The 20,045-nt window shown below is 39.3% G+C and overlaps 1 protein-coding gene across 1 annotated transcript in view; it reads left to right on the forward strand.

Moving 5' to 3' along the window:
• LOC119742552 (girdin-like) overlaps positions 1–20,045 on the forward strand; it is an 86,916-nt gene that overhangs the window by 14,643 nt on the left and 52,228 nt on the right. The window contains exon 4 of the mRNA XM_038218587.1: positions 3,675–3,783. Within this exon, the coding sequence (XP_038074515.1) occupies positions 3,675–3,783 (109 nt within the window). The remainder of the gene's footprint in view (positions 1–3,674; positions 3,784–20,045) is intronic.

Raw genomic sequence — 20,045 nt, forward strand, 5'->3', positions numbered from 1 at the left:
TTGGTCCTCAATTGCATCGGAAAAATGGCCTCTCGCTAGGCGGTCTTTCCCCTCGTCTGCAATCTCCGGATAGGCTAGTGTAGCTAGCTCCCTTATCGCCTGACCAAGTTCCCTTAAGGTTTCTCTCGGGCCTTGCCGCCTACAACGAAGTTCCATTAGATGATTTTCGGACAACTGCCCCGGACCAAATCTCCTTTCTAGTCTGTCTTTCATGTCTTCATACGTCATTTCTTCACCAGCCGGTCCGTTACTCAGCACCTTTACGGCTGTCCCCTGCAGACTGGCAGCTAAGAAAACTTTCGCCTGTTTGTCATCCCATTGATTAGCAAGTTTGCAAGCCTCAAAGTGGTGCAAAAAATCTCTCCATGAGGTTTTCCCGTTGTATCTATCCGGCACAATATTTGGGCGGCGAATTGTCGTAGTCGTACGGCTCTCATCTTTCCCCTGATTTCCCTCGTGTCTCCCTTCACGCTTCAAATCTTTTCTAACTGAAGGCTTCTCTAATTGGTCGGTCGTTCTTCCTGTTAGCTGCAAGGAAGGACTCCTCTCCATCGACGAACCAATGTTCATGATGTCTTCACCGCCTACTCCGTCGACATCAATTACTGCGCCCATCGCTGTGGATGATGAAACTGGTGAATTAACTGGCGCCATCATCACCAATGAAGGTACACGACGACTTGTTCTCGGTTTAGGTGTCGGCCTGCTCCTTGGCACAGGTGTAGGTGATGAACTGCTCCCCGTGTCTCCATAGTTCGCCAGCGTCGAGGCCCTTCCGGTATAATCATCATTATACCCTCCTCTCGAAGGTGGTGATTCAAACTCCATCATCCCTTCCGGTACTCGTGGCCTCTTTACATCTATTTCACCTAACTGCACTCGTAGTTGGTCTAACTCTGAGTGGAGCTGCGTATACAACTTCTCCAACTGCCGTCTCTCTTCAAGGGACCGTTGGCTAATCTCCAACCCCTCAGCCCGTCGCCTCTCATCCAGCGACGCCGTCTGTGGTCCTTCCGCCCTCTGCTGCTGCTGCTGTTGTTCCATAGCTCGCTAGTGTCTAATGTAGGTACTAAACAGGCGATTGATTTAATTTGTCCTATGCAGGTGAAGTAAAATTGTGTGTCCTATACAGGTGAAATGATTGTGTCCTATGCAGGTGAAGTAAAATGTGTCCTATGCAGGTGAAGTAAACCCAACGCCTATCCCACTTCTGACACCAATTTGTAGCGGACTTTACCAGGCGGCGTCTGCCGCTGACTAAATAATGGGCTTCGGCCTCCACGACGAGCGGTAACCGCAGAGGCCTGAGGGGCGGACTCGTTTGGGGGAAGTCTACCTCCAGGCGCCTAGGTCTGCACACCACGCACACACGCTCACCACACAAGGGTAGACACGTCAAGGATTATGCACCACACCAGGCTTATATACTTGAACTGGTTGATTTATTCAAAGTAATGCACAGGTTCCTATATAGGCGCTAATTACAGGGTTGATTCGTACACCAATGATGATTATCTCTTGGGGACTTTATAATTAAGAATCACAAACAATCACCAATCGGGTAACTACAATAGACATCGGGACCGATAAGCCTAAGACGCAGCTACTCACCCCGCAACTAGGGTTCACGGGGTACAGCCTAATCCCACCAATCCAACAGCCAGCGAGCAACGGCAGAGCGTACTTGCTTTCGTCCGCACGGAGCAAGAGCAAGCAGCGGAAAGACGCCCGCGACGCACGTGCAGCGCGCTTATATACACTGCACGCAGAGCACCAGCGACGCGCACTGCCGCACGGAACGCAGCCTGCGCACCAGCGCTCAGCAGCTACGGAAGCCCAGTGCGCGAAGCAATATTTCGTTACAATACTCAACAGGCATGCAACTTTTCCTGAAATCAGAGCTTCACTTCACACTAATGCTATTAAAACTTGAAAAACACATATGAAATCTGTCAAGCTTGAAATGTCATCTCATTCTGTTACTTCCTATGCCCGTAGGAAGAAGCAGTAAATTTAATGGTTTCTCGGTTTCTATGTATCATGGGTCCATGTAACTTTTTGCCATTGCAAAATGTTCATTCGCATAAAACTATATACTCAAACCACTCCCAGCTCTTACAGTCTGCATTGGAATGAAACGATCCGGTCCAAACCCTGTGCCATTATAACTAAATAGTTAGAGCTACACTGTACATAGATCATTTTCAATTACTCAGAAAAGTACCGTACCCGATTTAATGACATAATAATAATAATAATGGAGTCTTATATAGCGCACGTATCTACCAACAATTAGGTACTAAAGGCGCTGGAAATTATGTCTTAAAGAAAGGTAAATAAAGTTTATGAGAAATATGAGACCCATTATGTAGCACCTAATAAGGGTTTACAAGGTACTGCGGCGCATATTGCAGCCACTGCCAGAAACACTAGGGTAAACCCCTTCTCTTAGCGATTAGTGTTACTGGGTTCTTTAACGTGCATTGCACAACACACGGGACAGCTTCATGTCCCATCCGAAGGACGAAGCAATAATGGTAAAGTGCCTTGCTCAAGAGCACAAGCACCATGTTCCCACAGTCAAGATTTGAACCCATGTACCACGCACGGCACACGAGTCGAACACCGTAACCATTGGACCACAGCACCCAACATACTCAAAGGGGAGATACATGTAGGACTGGCATCAAACACTATGTAAAAATATTCTGCCTGAAATAGTATCAGTTGGAAGAAAACTAACATAATTTGAAGGTGATTTCAAAACAAGGTGCCTGCAGGCACACCTTTTACTTGTGTTAGCAACTGAATCCAGTTTCAAGACCCCAAAAACCTGTGCGTTATGTTTCTGTATTTTTTTCAAAATGTTTCCATGTAGTATCCATCGAGCTGAAACCTCAAAAACTCTTCTTAAGATTTTGAGCAATTTTGTTGTTTCAAACCAAAAAACCAAATGCACCAAAAAGTAAATGATCCTAAACTTACGTTTAAAAAACAAACATTAAAGAATGTTGTTCATTTTTTAACTTTTCCGCAAGTAAACCACAACTCAAGCAAGCTTCATGTGCATTTTGTTCTTTATGCACACGTGTTCCTGATGTGCAGCATCCTTATTCATGGCTTAAAGGGAATATACATCATTTGCTTTTGCTGTAATTTTCAGATATGGATGGAATTGGGGGGTTAGAAATATAAAGCAAATATAGTTACACTGACTTTTTGGAGGTTTTGGGTTCGAAAATGCTATAAAAACCAAGAAAAACGATCATTTTCCTGTAGTCTGGTTCCCTGACTCCATATAAGAAGAAACAGAGCAGTTAACATACATTGGGGAATTGTAAGGTCAGGGAACCAGTCTAGCTGGCTCGTACCCGTTCATGGGTTTGTAATCGATTGCAAACAAGTGCAATGGTCAATTGGGGCCAGTATTTGAAAAAAAGCCAGTTGTTTCCAACGCTGATCGGCCGATCAGCGTTGGAAATTGATACAAAAATACCACTTTTCTTGAAAATGACAGTATACCAGGTGCCATAATTTTACAGGATGCTTTAGACTGTCATTTACCAACATCCTATTAAGGTATTTCGCAAAAACTTGGTAGTTTTATTTTTCGATGTTTGCAAATGTTGTATATTCCCTTTAATGTGCTCCCATTATTTTTCTTTCATCTCCAGTGACCCCAGGCCAAATGCACTCAAGGTTAACCACGAGGTCAACGGAGAGGTCAACCTCAGGATCCAGAACCTGGACACGCTGATGAAAAATATCAAGGCCTTCTACCTGGTAAGAATGTTGAAATAAACTGTGTATATTCAGTGGAAATTTAGTACATTTGTAAACTTTAAAATCAAACCCAAGATTTGTTCAAACTTTTTTTTCTGAAATCAGACCTTTCAATCTGCGAGAAAGGCATTATCAATATGAAAACAAACACATCTTCAAGACCCATTCCTCCATTTTTAAGAAAATTCCCTTAAAAGAAATGCCCTGCAGAGCCTACTTCCCTGGAAATGCCCGGATGAATGTTTTCAACATGTTAACAACATGTACCGGTACATTTGTTTATGTACCTTAATTAATGTACATGTGTACCATGTACCATGTATACATGTATAAGTACGTATCATGTAGGTACATGTACATGAACATGTTTTACAGGTATACATGTGTGTTCCCTGTAGAAAAAAGTCATGATTAATATCATACACATACATATCCTCCACAAATAAATACAGCCAGTTAAGATAAATACAGCCATGTCACTACATGTATTAACACCTGCGCATGTTCCGGTATGTTTACGTAATGTGATTTGTGCGCTGGCTCAGTTTACAGTGCAGTGTCGCTAATTAAGGAATCCACTCCAATACTGAACTGTATTGATTGATGACTGTAGTCTACACCTCCTAGCCATGGAGACCTGGTTGTTTACACTGACCCAATTACACTGGAAACACACGTACATGTACATAGTATAAAGTAGCATCAAGAGAAACAGTTGATGCATGGTTTAATGTCCTGTACGGTTACACCTCTATGTTCCGACACCCCCTATGTTCCGACTGCACATATTCCTATTCCTAACCCTAACCCTAACCCTAACCGGGAGTAACACAATCTAGGTTGTCGGAACATAGGGGTGTCGGAACATAGAGCAGTCACCGTCCTGTACATGTACATGTACATGTACATGTACATTGTGCATGTAGATTATCTCTTTCTTACAAAACCCCACATGATGCCATTCAGATTTATTCATAAATATCTAAGACAGTTTACCCATTTCTATTGGTTGAGAGCCTGCCACATTGGTGGTTTTAAACCACTGATAAACCATATGCACAAACAAATTTTAACCCTCCTACTATTTAAGCAGACGCAGACTGTCAAAATTTCCATCCACTTCCCCTGCTATACTTTTAACACAGGCTAGTCACCAACAGTCAGATCATATGACAAGCAAGCACTGTGTCTAGTCAAATTCAGTCAACAGATAAAGCAGGCAAGTTGTGGGCACAGCTGGCTTATATCAATCACCCACAGTTCAAGCACAGCTGTATCAAGTTCCATAAACAGTCACAGCCAGTCAATCCTGCTTTATGTAGGCTGGGGATTCTTAACTTTTGAAAACAGTTACTTGATTGATTTTGAGTGCAAGGACAACTTGGCATGTATGTTTGCATAGGAGGGTTTATGTACATGTAAAGCCATGAACAGCGGAAATAGGCAGCTTTCTATATAGCAATAGTTTAGAGTGGTTGATTCTTAAAGTTTCACAAACATCGATACCGATACACACACCAAAAGCAAAGCAGTTCACCAAAAGAATTTTTTATGGACTTTTAATTTTTGGGTTTTCATCCTTCAAAGATGTTGGTGAAGGGTAAAACCCAATGCAAAATAAAGGATTTTTTTAATGAGATTATGATAGGAGGCTTTACATGTACAGTGAAACACAATAACAGACTGTAATGAACATTTGGCTGTAACGAACATCCCCTTGGCTCCTGAAATAGTAAATTCTATTATAATGCACAATCACTATAACGAATGACCACTATGTAAGGAACATTTTTTTTATGGATCCCATCGTGTTCGTTATAGTGGCATTCTACTGTATACATATTGTTTAAAAAGCTGAGATTTGTACTGGATTTAGCCCCTTTTCTGTACCCATTAAATACATGTACATGTATGTACATTGTGTAAAAAAAATGTAAAAATGTAAAAATGTTCTAAAGTAGATTTGCATAGATTTACATGGTAATAATAATCTAGGAAAATGTTAAACATCTTTCGTACACTCACATTTAAAAAAAAGTAATATTAAATCCATGTATTCACTATTGATGCTGCATTAATTGTCGGTGTAGAGACTTTATTGACTATTCATAAATACCTCAGACAGTTTAGCTATTCCTATTGGTCGAGAGCCCGTCACGTGGCCGGTATTAAACGGATGATAAAGACATGGCTAGCTGGTCTTAAACACTTTTCCAGTGTCACAATAAAATGTGGACTCCTAAAAATCAGTGCCTCTTACCGTTTCATTGGTTGAACGTTCACAATCCTCACGTAGGCATGCGCAACACTACAAGCGAGTCAGAATTTTATAGTTCTAAATTCAAAACGCAACGCCCCAGGTGCGTTCTGCGTGACATCGCGCAGAACATGTTACGCGCGCGTCAATCTCCATAAAAGGGTTGTTTACATCTTACTTGCGAGCTGAACACTCCATTATTTTGCTAGAGGGATGTTTCGAAAAGCATGAAGTGAACTTGTTGAACAAAATCGGGATTTTTGAACGAATTATTTGAATTTTTTTTACGGATAAGGTATTTATGAATGGGAATAAATATGTGCTCGGTCGGTATTTATCACTCGTTTAATACCGCTTAGAGTCTGGGTGCTGATAATTACCCTCGCCTCCGGCTCGGGTAATTATCAGCACCCAGACTCTAAGCGGTATTAAACGAGTGATAAAAACCTCCGGAGCACACATTTATTCCCTTAATATAAATGCCAGAACAATTAACGGTTTTTGTAGTGCAAAACATCAATGAAATTTACACTTGTGCAAACTGGTGTTCACACCCATCAATCTAAACCTACCTTTATTCAATTAAACAAGAAATCACACTGCACAGATTAAATTTTGTGATTTGTCAACTTCATTCCCAACAAAGTTTATTGGGGAAAAAAATAAAGGGAAGCAATAATAAAATAAATAAAAATAAAAGCAATTTCTCAAAAATTTGTGTTAAATGTGTATGGATGTGCATACATACATATACTTTATGTACACGTACATGAACTTTGTAAATAAATTCTATTTAAAAAAATGATCCATTAAATACAGGTTGTTTAGTGTATATGTGTGCGTTTTATGTGTACACATACAATGTGAAAGCCTTTAAGTGAAAGCCTTTATTACTGTTGTATGCAGTGAACGTGGGAAACTTCTGGCTGTGTGGTACAGTGCTTTATGGGATATATTGGAGCACAAGGCACAAAGACGTGCTGCCTTGGTTGGATGGTCTCATTGTCCAGCAATTACGTGAAAGACTGCGCCAACTACATGTTGGCGCTTGAGTGTTCATATACTTGATTTCAAGGTCATTGACCTGACTGACCCCGTCAGGTCGCAGGTGTGGATGTTTTGGTAAACGGAGTGACCATCTAGTACTTAATTTGATGTCTTCACACATGGAGGGGTGTCCCTGTCAACCTATTGTGAATTAGAACAATTTTGAGCAACATTGTACATCTTCATGGATTTGAGCTTTTGTACATCATAAACCAAATTGGAGTAGATTTAACTATTTGGACGATACACAGTCCATGTACTTACTTTTCTTTTAATTACTAAATACATGTCCTGTTTCCAAATCCTGACCGTGTGGTAACCATTTGCAAGTATTTTTCTTTTGAAATCCGCACTGACTGTCAAACTTGTCAGTGCTAAACAGGAAGAAACTAAAAATACTTTTTCAAAGTTGAACAAAGGATTTGACTTGAGCGGGGTTTGAACCTGCGACCTCCGGATTGCCGTTCCGGTGCTCTACCAAGTACAACTGAGCTACATGTACAGGTATTCAACCCTATGTTGGCAGTTCCCCAATTTGTCAATTTTTTCCCAAGAAATACCTGTATGGTGTACATGAAAAATTAATGCAAAACTTTCACATTGCCATCTTTCCCTAATTTACATACAATAGTTGTTAATAACGTGTACGTACACACATGAACACACATGTGCATGCACATACCGTTTGGAGTGAAATTTATGCATAAAAGTATGGTAACCAAATACATCGTTTTGTTATACGTTTTTACAACGTGTGTCACATGCAGTGTTGTACACACTTAAAACTTTTCATTGATAAAGGTTATCTATCAATAGATGTACCTAATGACCTTTACATACGTACTCCATTTATTTTATTCAAGTGTAAAGCTCAATCAATTACTTTATGTGTGAAAACTCCATAAACCGTTTACATTTTTAGGGATGACTACTTCTCGCAAGAAATCTGAACCCCGGAGTGCTGTCTGCAACGCGATGGGTTCTGTCAAGGCGTGCCGTATTTGATGTGCGGTGGTATGATTCATATCGCTATGGCAATCACAAACTCCACGCCAGCATGCTGCAATGAACATTGCTCTACATGCGCCCACAGAGTGTAATAAAGATCTAGGGCGTTGCCATGCTTTCAACATTATTTTTACATGTACGTACATCTGCACGGTGTGTACCGTACATGTACACATGTATGTATTCCATAATCTTAAGTTATTATTATTCATTCGGCATTAAAAATACAAACACAAAAACATACAACATGATACGGTGCAAAAAGACATGTATACAAAATAGCCAGCGGCAAATGCCAGAAATTGTATGGCCTTCAATTCCAGTGCCAGTGGCTACACAATACAAATTTAAAACCCTTAAAAAATGAAAATGTTGGATAAAAAGCATGTTTTTACTTTATAGTCCCATCAAAATTCCTTGAATTTTTTGTTAGTCACAACAGGTGGTTTCAATTGTATGAAATATTTACATACAATATTAGCAATTTATGCAAGTGAATTAATAAAGCTGCTGGTAGTAAACTGTCAATCTTTGTTAATGTACTTCTGACAAAGTACATACATTTTTTGCTCAGGAAAGAAGAAAAATGTATATTTCAGACTTGGTTCTATATAAATGAAAGTGCCTTCGAAGGCAAAAGTGATCTACATGTGCATGTAGTATGTACATGTACCTTCAAGTAATTGTATACAATGTATATGTGCAAGTAACACTTATTTGTATTTATGCATGAAATAAAATGTACATTTGGTTTTTTGAGAAATTTGCCAAATTGTGAGATTTCATTTATGGGACAACATGCTCACAATCGTTGGATTCCCTCGTGTACAATGTCTATAGGCCTACATTATTATTTTTGGTACAAATCCACTGCATACCGGTATTTAACCTGTTTCCCCTGTTTTGCTATCATGTAATTTGTTAACTGGATCAGAATCATGCACATCACGTTCCGGTATGTACGGTAACATGCTTACACTGTGCAATAATATACACAGTATCTCAATGTACATGTACATGTATATTTGGGTTGGATGGACATGTACATGTACATGTACATGTACATGTAAATTTTCCATCTTGAATGCCAGTCACATTACACCTCCTGGGGCCTCAGGGCAGGTAATTTTGGAATAAATTCCCCAGATGAAACTAGATCCTGATGAGTAATGGCAAACACCTTGCTACCGTTTCAATGTCCATCCATCAGCCTGTCTGCTTGACATGTACATGTACATGTATGTCTGTGCTTGTACGTGTACGTGTACATATGTACGTACATGTTGTAAAAAGAGGTGACGTTAAAACGTTTAAATAAAAACTAGTCTAAATTGATTTACAAATTTTCCAAAAACGTTTTAACGAAACCCGAATTATAAAGAATGGACCTACATGTACGTTCACACAGTCTTCCTTTGAGTTAAACCTACATACCGGTAGCACAAATAATTAATGATGTTTTCAAAAGTATTTAAGTTACAAAACATTTGAAGCACTTCAGTACTTTACTTGAATACATGTACCGGTATGTCGTGTTTTACTTTTTAATGACTACTATTGTTGATTTTTGTCAATCACGCTGGTCTGCCGACATGTAATTAGCATGCGTCAGCCTATATGAATGGCTAAACGTTTAAACGGTTCTCAAAATATTTGCCAGATGTTTACAAAATTAAACGCAAAGTCAGTATGTATCCCTAACATGTTGTACATGTATGCATGTGTAAAGTTAATGTAGTGAAGAAAGTATAGGTAGGTTCTTTCTTGAATTTATTATAAAATATTGTAAATACATTATACTGATACATGTACCGTACATGTCATGGACTTACAGTATATAAACAATGAGTTTGTGCAATACGGGCTAGTTGGGGAATACATTTGTTTAAAATCAAAACATGTTTGTATACATACATATGTATTAAATGTTACAGTATGTACATTATGAACAATATACATTTTTCTCATAATGAACTAAATATTACTAACAGATTTGCGCAGCTCTGGCTATTTATACACCCCACACCATATAAATGCTACAGTGTTATTTTTTCACATAATTTTATTATGTAAGATTCCAGTATACATTGTACAAGCAAAATGTGCATGTGTACATATTTACATGGACCTCATGCTTTTCGTTTTTGTGAGATTTGTGACTTGCTACTTTTTGGGTGAATGACAGTTGAACTCAAAGTGCCTCCTTTTGTGATGGATGCGCATAATTAATCAACCTTGCCGTTCCTCTGAAAGGGGAAATAAATAATGCTTGGAGGTTGACAAGCATAACATACATATTTGAGCATCTGTTGACGTTTCCTGCTGTCACTCACTACTTCATAGTACTTATACAAATATGTATGGTTTGTGGGTGGACAGTCATATTAGCTCCCCGAGGTATTGGAAGTTGACAAACTTTGCCTGGGGAACTACATTGTAGTTTGTCAACTTCCAATACCGAGGTAATATTGTAATATCGACTGTCCACCCGAAATAAACCTGAACATTATATTTGTTTTACTACATTTTGTGTAGCTAATGTATACATGCATTCAGCGGCCGAATTTTCCCGTTGCAGTATGCTCCTCGTAGGCATAAAATCTTTGGAGAAACTTGTCCAGCTCACCAGAATAATATTATAGCTCGACCTCAGAAAAGTTTGGTTCGTTTGCAGTACAGTAGCTCCTACATATGTACATGTACACGAGTGTTAATACCGCATTGTGGACAACTTTTTAAGTAGAGGAGGCATCTTTATTGTCCACAATATTCTCCAGTTCAGCATCCAGTTCAGCACATGTAAATTAACATTTACGTGTGCCGCAATCTGTTCATGTAGCTACCGGTCATGCCGGTAAGGCGATGTTCGCGCGTGCGTATTGCACCTGTACGACAGTTCCCCGATTGATTCGTAAAGTGCATGCGTAGTCGACTGTTGCACGGGTAAGACAGTCTTTTACGCATGTGTATTTCCCTGTGCGTGAATACTTACGCGCGTGCTTGTAAACAGCAAAAATATGTGCGACACGGTAACCGATGCGACAGTCTTCTATGCATGCGTATTTACCCAATACTCGCGGGCGTGCTTGGTCAGTTGGTAAACAGCAAAAATAGCATTGGGCACGTGATGGTGAATGGACCAGTGAGAACTCGGCTCTCGATCATGAATATATGAGGTATAATAATGCGTTTTGTGGGTCACGCCTACTGTATGCCCTGACCTGCTTCACATTTTGCACGGGATGAAACTCAATATCATCATACAGTATCATACATCTACTCATCAACACAAAATGTTACAGTTAACGCAGGCTTTTCAATGTGTACAAATTAATAACCAATGAAGGGATGCACTGTAAAAAAAAATGTACATTTCCCTGAGGAATCAATGCGTTTTATAGTGAGAATCCAGAAAAATTTTGAAACACTTCTTTCTCAGCAGTCAGCTTCCAGATGGAACTGGCAGTTGCCAGATATCACTACCTGTCCGTAGACAGAATCCAACTGATTCAATTGTGATGAAATGCTCTTCCTTTGACAGATTTGGTTATTTATTATTGATGGGAACTCTGGGGAATCACAACTGACAACTCTGGCAAATTCATTTACAGCGTCTTTGCACAGCTACCATACCAACTTGACCTTGCGTAACAAGTTCCATTAGTGACCCTGAATGTAAAGACATGTACAGTACTGCTAAGTGCAGGGTGCCCTTTACACAGATGAAATTGCTATCTAGTCTCTGGAGAACCATCCTAGGAATTTGAGATGCCACTCATTACTGGGCATTGCTAGCATTTCTGACTGTCATGTGGGACGGTATGATACCAGCATGGCGAAGAAAGACGCAGCGGAGGTCTAGGGATAAAAAAGTACTTCAAGATGGCCCGGGAGTTGGTGGTATTCGCATTGACATTCACCAATCGTCCCTGTCTTCATCAAGGGACGGGCATCTTTTTGAAAATCCAGAACTACTTTGGTGTCAAATTTGACTTGCTTGTCCCTTCAAGTGAAAAGTGTGACTAAATGTAACCTGCTGATGAATTTTGAAATGTAGAACTCTTTACACTTCGCAACCTCACAACCTGTATTATTTTCCCATGCTGTGTACATGACAAAATGTATATTTTACATGTTTTATTAAAAACTTTGTTTACATACATACAATATTGACATACCATACACCTGTGTAGTAACCAGATCTCACTTAACCCTAACCCCCAGAGGATATTCCTCCAAAATGTTCCAGACGTTTTTGGAGGATTTTGGACGATTGAGGCTGAATGGCAAAAAGTGTTGGTTGATTTTGGAAGATGCATTGTGTCGAGTAAGTAGGTCTTCAGTCATACATACAATTTTGAGCCCTGCGTTATGCTCGATATCATCTGCTCTGCTTCTGGATGTCCCTGTCTCAATCCATTAACAGTGATTGTCGAAGGAGTTTGAAGGATTGAGGCACTGAACAAATTTGGTATGTGTACTTGTACAGTCTTCTTCCAAAGGAATACCAGTACATATTTTTGTATTGATATTCCGGAAGTCTACCGGTACATGTATGTAGATGTTCAATCATGGAGCTATTGCTCCATGGTTCAATTTACAAGCTACATTATGTATGTTTTTGGATTGATGTCATGAGCCTGCTCCAGTCCAGTTGTCTCCACACACCTCATTTTTTACGATATCCAGGAAGCGTTTTATTGATCCCCTCATTTCCAGAGAGTCAACTAAGGTGGGGCAGTGACTCAGTCTCATGAATAAACAATGAGGACATTCAACTACGGTATGCGATCCTGAGCACATCACTCGCTCATCTTCCTTTTATTACAGAATTTTATGTTGGAGAACTTTGTGTTGAATTCCTGCATCCTTATCATATTCATCAGGTGGTGTTTGGTTATTACATGTATTTGTATTGAAAGGCCATTTAATGGAGGGCTGGGATAAGTACCGGTACACATGTACTTGGTACCCAATGCCTGACCGAAAATATTGTATACCAATTTCCATTTTGTCACTTTTAATTAACCAGAAACCTCAGTGGATTCAAACACAAAAACTTTTAGAATTCTCAAATGCAAAATTCTTCAAATGAACTATTCAAAAAATATTTTTTCGAAAGATAACCAGGAACTCTTCTAAGGTCGTCCCGAACTTACAGAATAGTCCAATGTTCGATCATCACCTAAATATTTGAATAGCTTTTTACCGGTTTAAATATTAAAGGGGAAAAAAAAAAAAAAAAACCTACGCACATACACACACGACTGTGATGTTATTTTATCGTAAAGTTGCTGTGCTTTATAGTCAGGTGCCACGTTTTTGTCGACTGTAACTTTTTTGTCAACGGCGGTTCATTGTTAACATCCTCGCTGCATGCAAATTTGAACTGGCACACTCTTCTTGCAACTTTTTACAGTTTTGAAGTGGGGAGTTCGCATTTTGCGCATATAGAAGGTGCCCGCTGATTGGTCAGTTTCTCGAGGTCATACGCAGTCTATTTGCATAATTAATCGCCTAATCTGCTCACATGCATAGACTACCTAAACTCTTCTGGCTACAAACTAAAGTTTCCAAGTTTTCTGAATTACATGTATGTTGCGAAGGGCATAAATGTTGAGCACAACTGTCCTAACAACTTTCAAAAGTGTGTGGGGGTTGTCGCTACGTTGTATTTTTATTCACTTTTCAAATAACACTATTAACAGTATCTCAAAGCTGAAAATTCTAAACCTGCAATTTTGAGATGAAGTGCACCAATACACATGTATATTGTGCAATATTTTTGTCTTTCTAATACCATGGAACTACCGTATGCTAATACTGTTCTGAATAGTCATTCATGAAGTGGACTCTAGACGGAGATTTAAGTAAACACTTATACTGTTTGACGACCTCTAATCCATCCCTCAACAAAGCCTGCTGGGACTAATAATCATCCAGCAGCAGACGTAAGCAAAAGCAGACAAACCAGAGGTGCAATCATGATCAAAATGCCACAGAGTCTGGCGACACAAGTCTGTGGAGATAGTGTCTGCGCACACACAGAATCTAGTAATACGGTGACATTTTGCAAATGAAATGTATACTTTCTTCAATCTGCGCTTAGCTTGGCTGATATTGGAATTGCAGAACTTCCATGAATTTATTGACCTAAATTGGTATTGTGATTATCGGAAAATGTACCATACAGGTACATGTTGTACATGTACTGCAAGATTTACATGTATTTAGTGTACGTGTATACATGTACATGTACATACATTCACTATACAGTCTGACACATGTACTGTGTATACATGTTGTAAGGAGTATTGCAAACAGCAGTAGATTAAGTTGTGCCAACAGAGAAATTCATTGTTGAAACATTGCAAATTACAAATCTAAGAAATAAAACAAGTTGTTACCCAGGAATGATAAAAATGAAAAAAAAACTGTGTGGTTTTTCCTCATGGAGAATAAGATTAAAAAGATATGCCAAATTTTCCACATTGTTAAAGGGATTTGCAAACATCAAAAAATGAAACTAACAAATTATTATGAAATACCTTACTGGACTGTTAGTGAATGACAGTCTAAATCATCTTGTAAAATTATGGCACCTGGTGTGCAGACATTTTAAAGAAAAGTGGTATTTTTGTATCAATTTCCAATGCTGGTCGGCCAAGCAGCATTGGAAAAATAAGATATTTTTTTTCAAATGTATGTATTGTAATGTACTGTCACTACTGCAATGTGTACAATGCCAAATTTTCATACCAAACACTGTATTGTTTTAATCAAATAAATTACAAATCCTGACACTGGCACTGGGGCAGTGGCTTTTTTTTTTTTTTTTTTTTTTTTTTGAGAGGTCCCTAATACATGTATGCACATGCATGTATGCAAACACAGCATGACTACAGAATGTCTTGGCTGTTCAGGGGTTTAGGCACATCGTATCCGTCATTCCCATCTTTTCTGCTTCCCTAGACGAATAAATCTGCCCATCCAACTGTGACACATGAGACGAGGCAATTTTTTGATGAATATTTCAACCTCAATCGACTTTTTTTTTTCCCAATAGAAAAGTGCAGGTCATCTGTATTCACAGGTTGTGGTGCTCATAACCCAGACTGGCTCAGACGAGCACTTTTTTCAGCTCAATTCCTCTGTGATTGTCATTTGACAGGAGAGGGGAAAAAAGCAATATATACACCCTTGGCTTTTCAGTGAGAATAGCTCATAGAAATAGCTCTGATCTCATAGAAATAAGGTCAGTGGGGAGATATGGTATGGCTGTCTCGGAATGATCTCACGTAAATATAGATTGGCATGCATAAATTTAGGATTTTTAACACCGTAATTTTTTACATGACATGCACTAAGTTTTCCAACAACAATTGTGTACAAATTACATTTTAAATCCTGACCTACATGTACCGGTATGACTATGAAAAATAATTTAACAATAACAACTAATAACATGTATGTACATGTAATCTACTCTGATCCCTCTATCCCCAACGTTAACCCTCCTATGCAAACATACCGGTATTTTGTGCCAAGTTCATAGCTGCCAACTGTTACTAATTTTTCGTAATTATTATGAATTGTTTGTTAAATTACGAAAATACGATTTGCCACTAAAACATTACGAATTTCCCATTTTCTACCTAATGAAAAAAAAAATACTTGTAAAGTATCGTTTTTGACCGAAAACTTCTGGCGAAATGTCGCGATAATGGATGGACTGGTGACAAGTCTAATAAGAATGCAGTCAAGCACCTGATAGACATCAATGCAGTGTGCGCAGTGGAGTACTTGAGGACCAGACTAAAACTATTTTTCAATGGTGTGTCATTTGTGTGCATCTCGTGGATGTGTGGTTGTGTGTACTGTATGTGAGTACTTTTCAGTGACGATCGTGAGCACATTTGGTCGCTTTTTGCCGGGTTGAGACCCATCAGTGCGACAATTTAATCATGGAATTTAATAAGAGTATGGTTGGAATAATTGGTATTACAGTTTGAGTTTGTCACAACGGACAGAAAAGATAAATCAGCATGCGTTTGCAAGGTATGTTGGCGGGTAGCCCGACTGCGTCTGGCCGTACAGTACTATCGCAAGCTCTGTAGTACGGCCAGACGCCCGATGCTTCCACAGAGACTGAATTTTGTTGGCCGCCGATGTAGCGATTTTGCTACATCTTTCGATCGCGATTATCTTTTCATCCAGGACCCAAATTTCCAAAGTTAAGGTTCGTAGTCGTAGAGCAACTCATACCTTTTCGAAAAAACGTTGTTTGGTCTCAATATTTTCATCCATCTGGCCACAAGACGAATTTCAGTCATCAGATTCCACAAATATCGTCCCCCATGCGATCCCCCATGCGATATCAAAATGGCGGCCGCGCTGTAATGTATGCATTAGGCGAGCGCGCTTGGGCAAGATAATGAATGTGCATCATAGTTTATGACGTTTGTCGGACACTCAGCGCGGCTGGCCATACAAACACGAGGTCATGAACTAAATAATGCATATTCATTATCTTGCCCAAGTGCGCTCGCATAATGCATACATTACAGCGCGGCCGCCATTTTGAAATCGCATGGGGGATCGCATGGGGGACGATATTTGTGGAATCTGATGACTGAAATTCGTCTTGTGGCCAAATGGATGAAAATATTGAGACCAAAGAACGTTTTTTCGAAAAGGTATTAGTTGCTCTACGACTACGAACCTTAACTTTGGAAATTTGTGTCTTGGATGAAAAGATAATCGCGATCAAAAGATGTAGCAAAATCGCTACATCGGCGGCCTAAAAAATTCAGTCTCTGTGGAAGCATCGGGCGTCTGGCCGTACTACAGAGCTTGCGATAGTACTGTACGGCCAGACGCAGTCGGGCTAGTTGGCGGGATATTTCTATTGCATACGGTCATGACGGTGGCCCTAAATCATTGTGTGTAAAAACATTGATACGAACTCGAAACTCCACATCGATAGCATGCATCTCCAAAAAAATATGCGCATATTTTATTATTGTTATTATTTATTTGACTCCAACAAACAAATACAGACATTAAAAAAAATTAATTAAAAAAAAAAAAAAAAAAATATTATTATTTTTTTTTTAAAATTATCTTTTGGCCTACATTACATTATTATTCACAAGAAGAAGGGTATGCACATGTATGTGTACATGTAAACCATGTACCTGTACTCGATGTTGGTAAAGCTTTTGATAAAACGAGCAGTTGAAAATGACCGCGCCGGTTGATTACTAATTGGGATTTTGAAATGTTGGCAGCTATGCAAGTTGTCCTTTCAGTCAAAACCAATCAAGTTACCGTTTTCAACAGTTAAGAGCTCCCAGCCTACATAAAAGCAGGATTGACTGGCTGTGACTGTTTACGTAACTTGATACAGCAATGCTTTGGTGGTACATTTGTAGGTGATTGAAAAGCCAGCTGTGCCTACCACTTGCCTGTTTTTGTCTGTTGACTGAATTTGACTAGTTACAGTGCTTGTTTGAAATATGATCTGACTGTTGGTGACTAACCTGTGTAAAAGGCATGGCAGGGGAAGAGGATTGGTTTTTTTTTTTTTTTACTGTCTGTGACTTGCTCTATGCTTGAAATATGCTGTGACTGTTCAGATAGGAGGGTTAATGCCTGGTACATGTACACGTACATGTACATGTATACCCCTGCCGAAGACAAATTTTCACCTTCAGCACACTAAGTTTCCCCTAACCCCAGTCCTTCCTTTAGGAAAGAAGGACTGCATGAAGTCCAGTTCATACTCGGTGCGAAAGTGAAGAGGAATGGTAATTTGTGATGTCTGGGCAAGTATTCGCGCTGCGAATTCGCACATTTCAACTCAGGCGATTTTCGCAGCAACTGCTTCGTGACGTCAAATACACATCGCATTTGTGTTAGCATTAAGTATGAACCGGCCTTGAGAATCAACTTAAAGGGCAGCCAGAAATATAAATATACTTTACAGTATTGCATCAACAATTTTACATTGAACTTCTGTGTTAAGAATACGTGATGGTGTGCGAATTGGTCTAGTGCCAAAATATTTTGATCAAATTCACCAAGAATCAAATAAATGGCATTACTCAACCTTTCTTTTCTTCCCCCTGTTGGAGGGGCAATCAGACAGAGGGCACCAGAAAATAGGCCAGGGCTTGGATTAAGGTACTTCAAAGGCTTTCAAGGGGATTATCTGTAGGCTGTTTGGCCATTGAAATGGGAAACTTTCTATGAGGCCATATATGGGTATTGTGCTTTAGAACAGCCCATGATATTTGACAGTTATATTCTAAACAGCTTACGAACTGTTCATGTAGGTCCATGAATGATGAAGTGCATCAACAAGTAAAGGGATATTGGACCCAATTTGGAGATTGAAAAGCATTCCTTTCCCGTCTGCTGGGCATCACAGGCTCCAATTGCAATGAGATGGCCAATTGAGAGTGTCACATTTGCTGTTGAGAGCACATTTATTAATAACCAGTACCAAGACTTCTTTGATTTAAACAAAGTTTGAAATAAATACTTGAAGAAGGTACATGTAGGCCTACATAGGCCTATAGATGACTTTGCGCTATGCTGAGTATGAGTATGGTTGATTGTTGAAGCATTGGTTAGGAAAGGGTTTAGGGCTGTGCTGAAGATACCAAATATCCGAATATTTGATCATCCACCGAATATCCGAATATTCAGTCATTTCACTAAATATCTGAATAACATTTTACCACATTAAAAATGAGTGGTGTCATTGTTTGTCAAATGGCACATTTTTGTGGACAGCCCCTGTACAGTGTTCACGCACGATGTGAAAGCTTCCATGAGAAATATCAGCCTAAAGATCTGTCAGATAGGCCTATCAGCTAGTCGGCTATCCCGAAAAAAATTGATACATAGTATAGGCTACCTGTTCATGATATTCTTGTAAGGTTTTTATCTCAATGTCAATATTTGAATATTCAATCAAATCCAAGTTCCGATCAACTACTAAATTATTTATAAATTCACAGCACCAAAAGGGTTTTGCGATTATTTACAACAAGCTGATTTACCCGATCATAGATCGGGTAGGGCGTATTTGTGTTGGGGTTGAAAGTGTGGGGAGTTAAATGTAAATGGGGGATTTAGTTGAGAAGACATGTAGCTATAGAAAAGCAATTTACGGTGACGCGATCTGAGGCAATTTCTGACCACGTACGATAGTAAAACAAAAGATCATCTTTTAAACATCATTTTCGAGTTTGGAGTCATTGAATCAGCTGTTCTGAGCAAAAGAATATTATAGTAGGCTACAATTTTTATTCGGGGAAGAAAAAGTGGGGGTAGGGAACCAAACGATATTGCCCGCTTTAAAATGTTGGGGTGGGGGTCCCCCGTCCCCCACCGATTGACGCCGCGCCCATGATAATTATGTACCATGGCATGTATAACTGTCTGTAAATTTTCCCGTTGGTCTGTTAAATTGCATTTTGTGAGGCAGTCGCGTTTGTTAATGTGGGAAAATTGAGTTGAAAGACTTACCGTATAGTACACAGGCGAAGGCTGATTGTACTGTTTTGATAATAAATCATAATGGAATAAATCGTGAAGGTGGCATTTGCAATAAAAATGTTGAGTGTGTTACCATAAAATTACATAGTCTGAATCATGGAGGAAGGTCATTATGAAGGTACAGTATTGGACTCTTCAACAAACGTAAACTTGAACTTCTTACAATTTGCGAGACCTGCGAGGAAAAAGTCGATTTAACTATTTTATTCAAGTTGGCATGGTTCAACCATAATATAAGCAAGGCCAAACAGCCGACAACCGCCAATATTATTATTTATGCACTTATTCCTCCATGGTTATTCCAACCCAACATAGTTCAAAGATCACAATATTTGAAGCAATGCATCGATCCCTCGTTGATTTACCCGATCATAGATCGGGT

The sequence above is a fragment of the Patiria miniata genome, unplaced genomic scaffold (genome assembly GCF_015706575.1).
Source record: "Patiria miniata isolate m_02_andy unplaced genomic scaffold, ASM1570657v1 HiC_scaffold_11, whole genome shotgun sequence".
NCBI lineage: Eukaryota > Metazoa > Echinodermata > Asteroidea > Valvatida > Asterinidae > Patiria > Patiria miniata.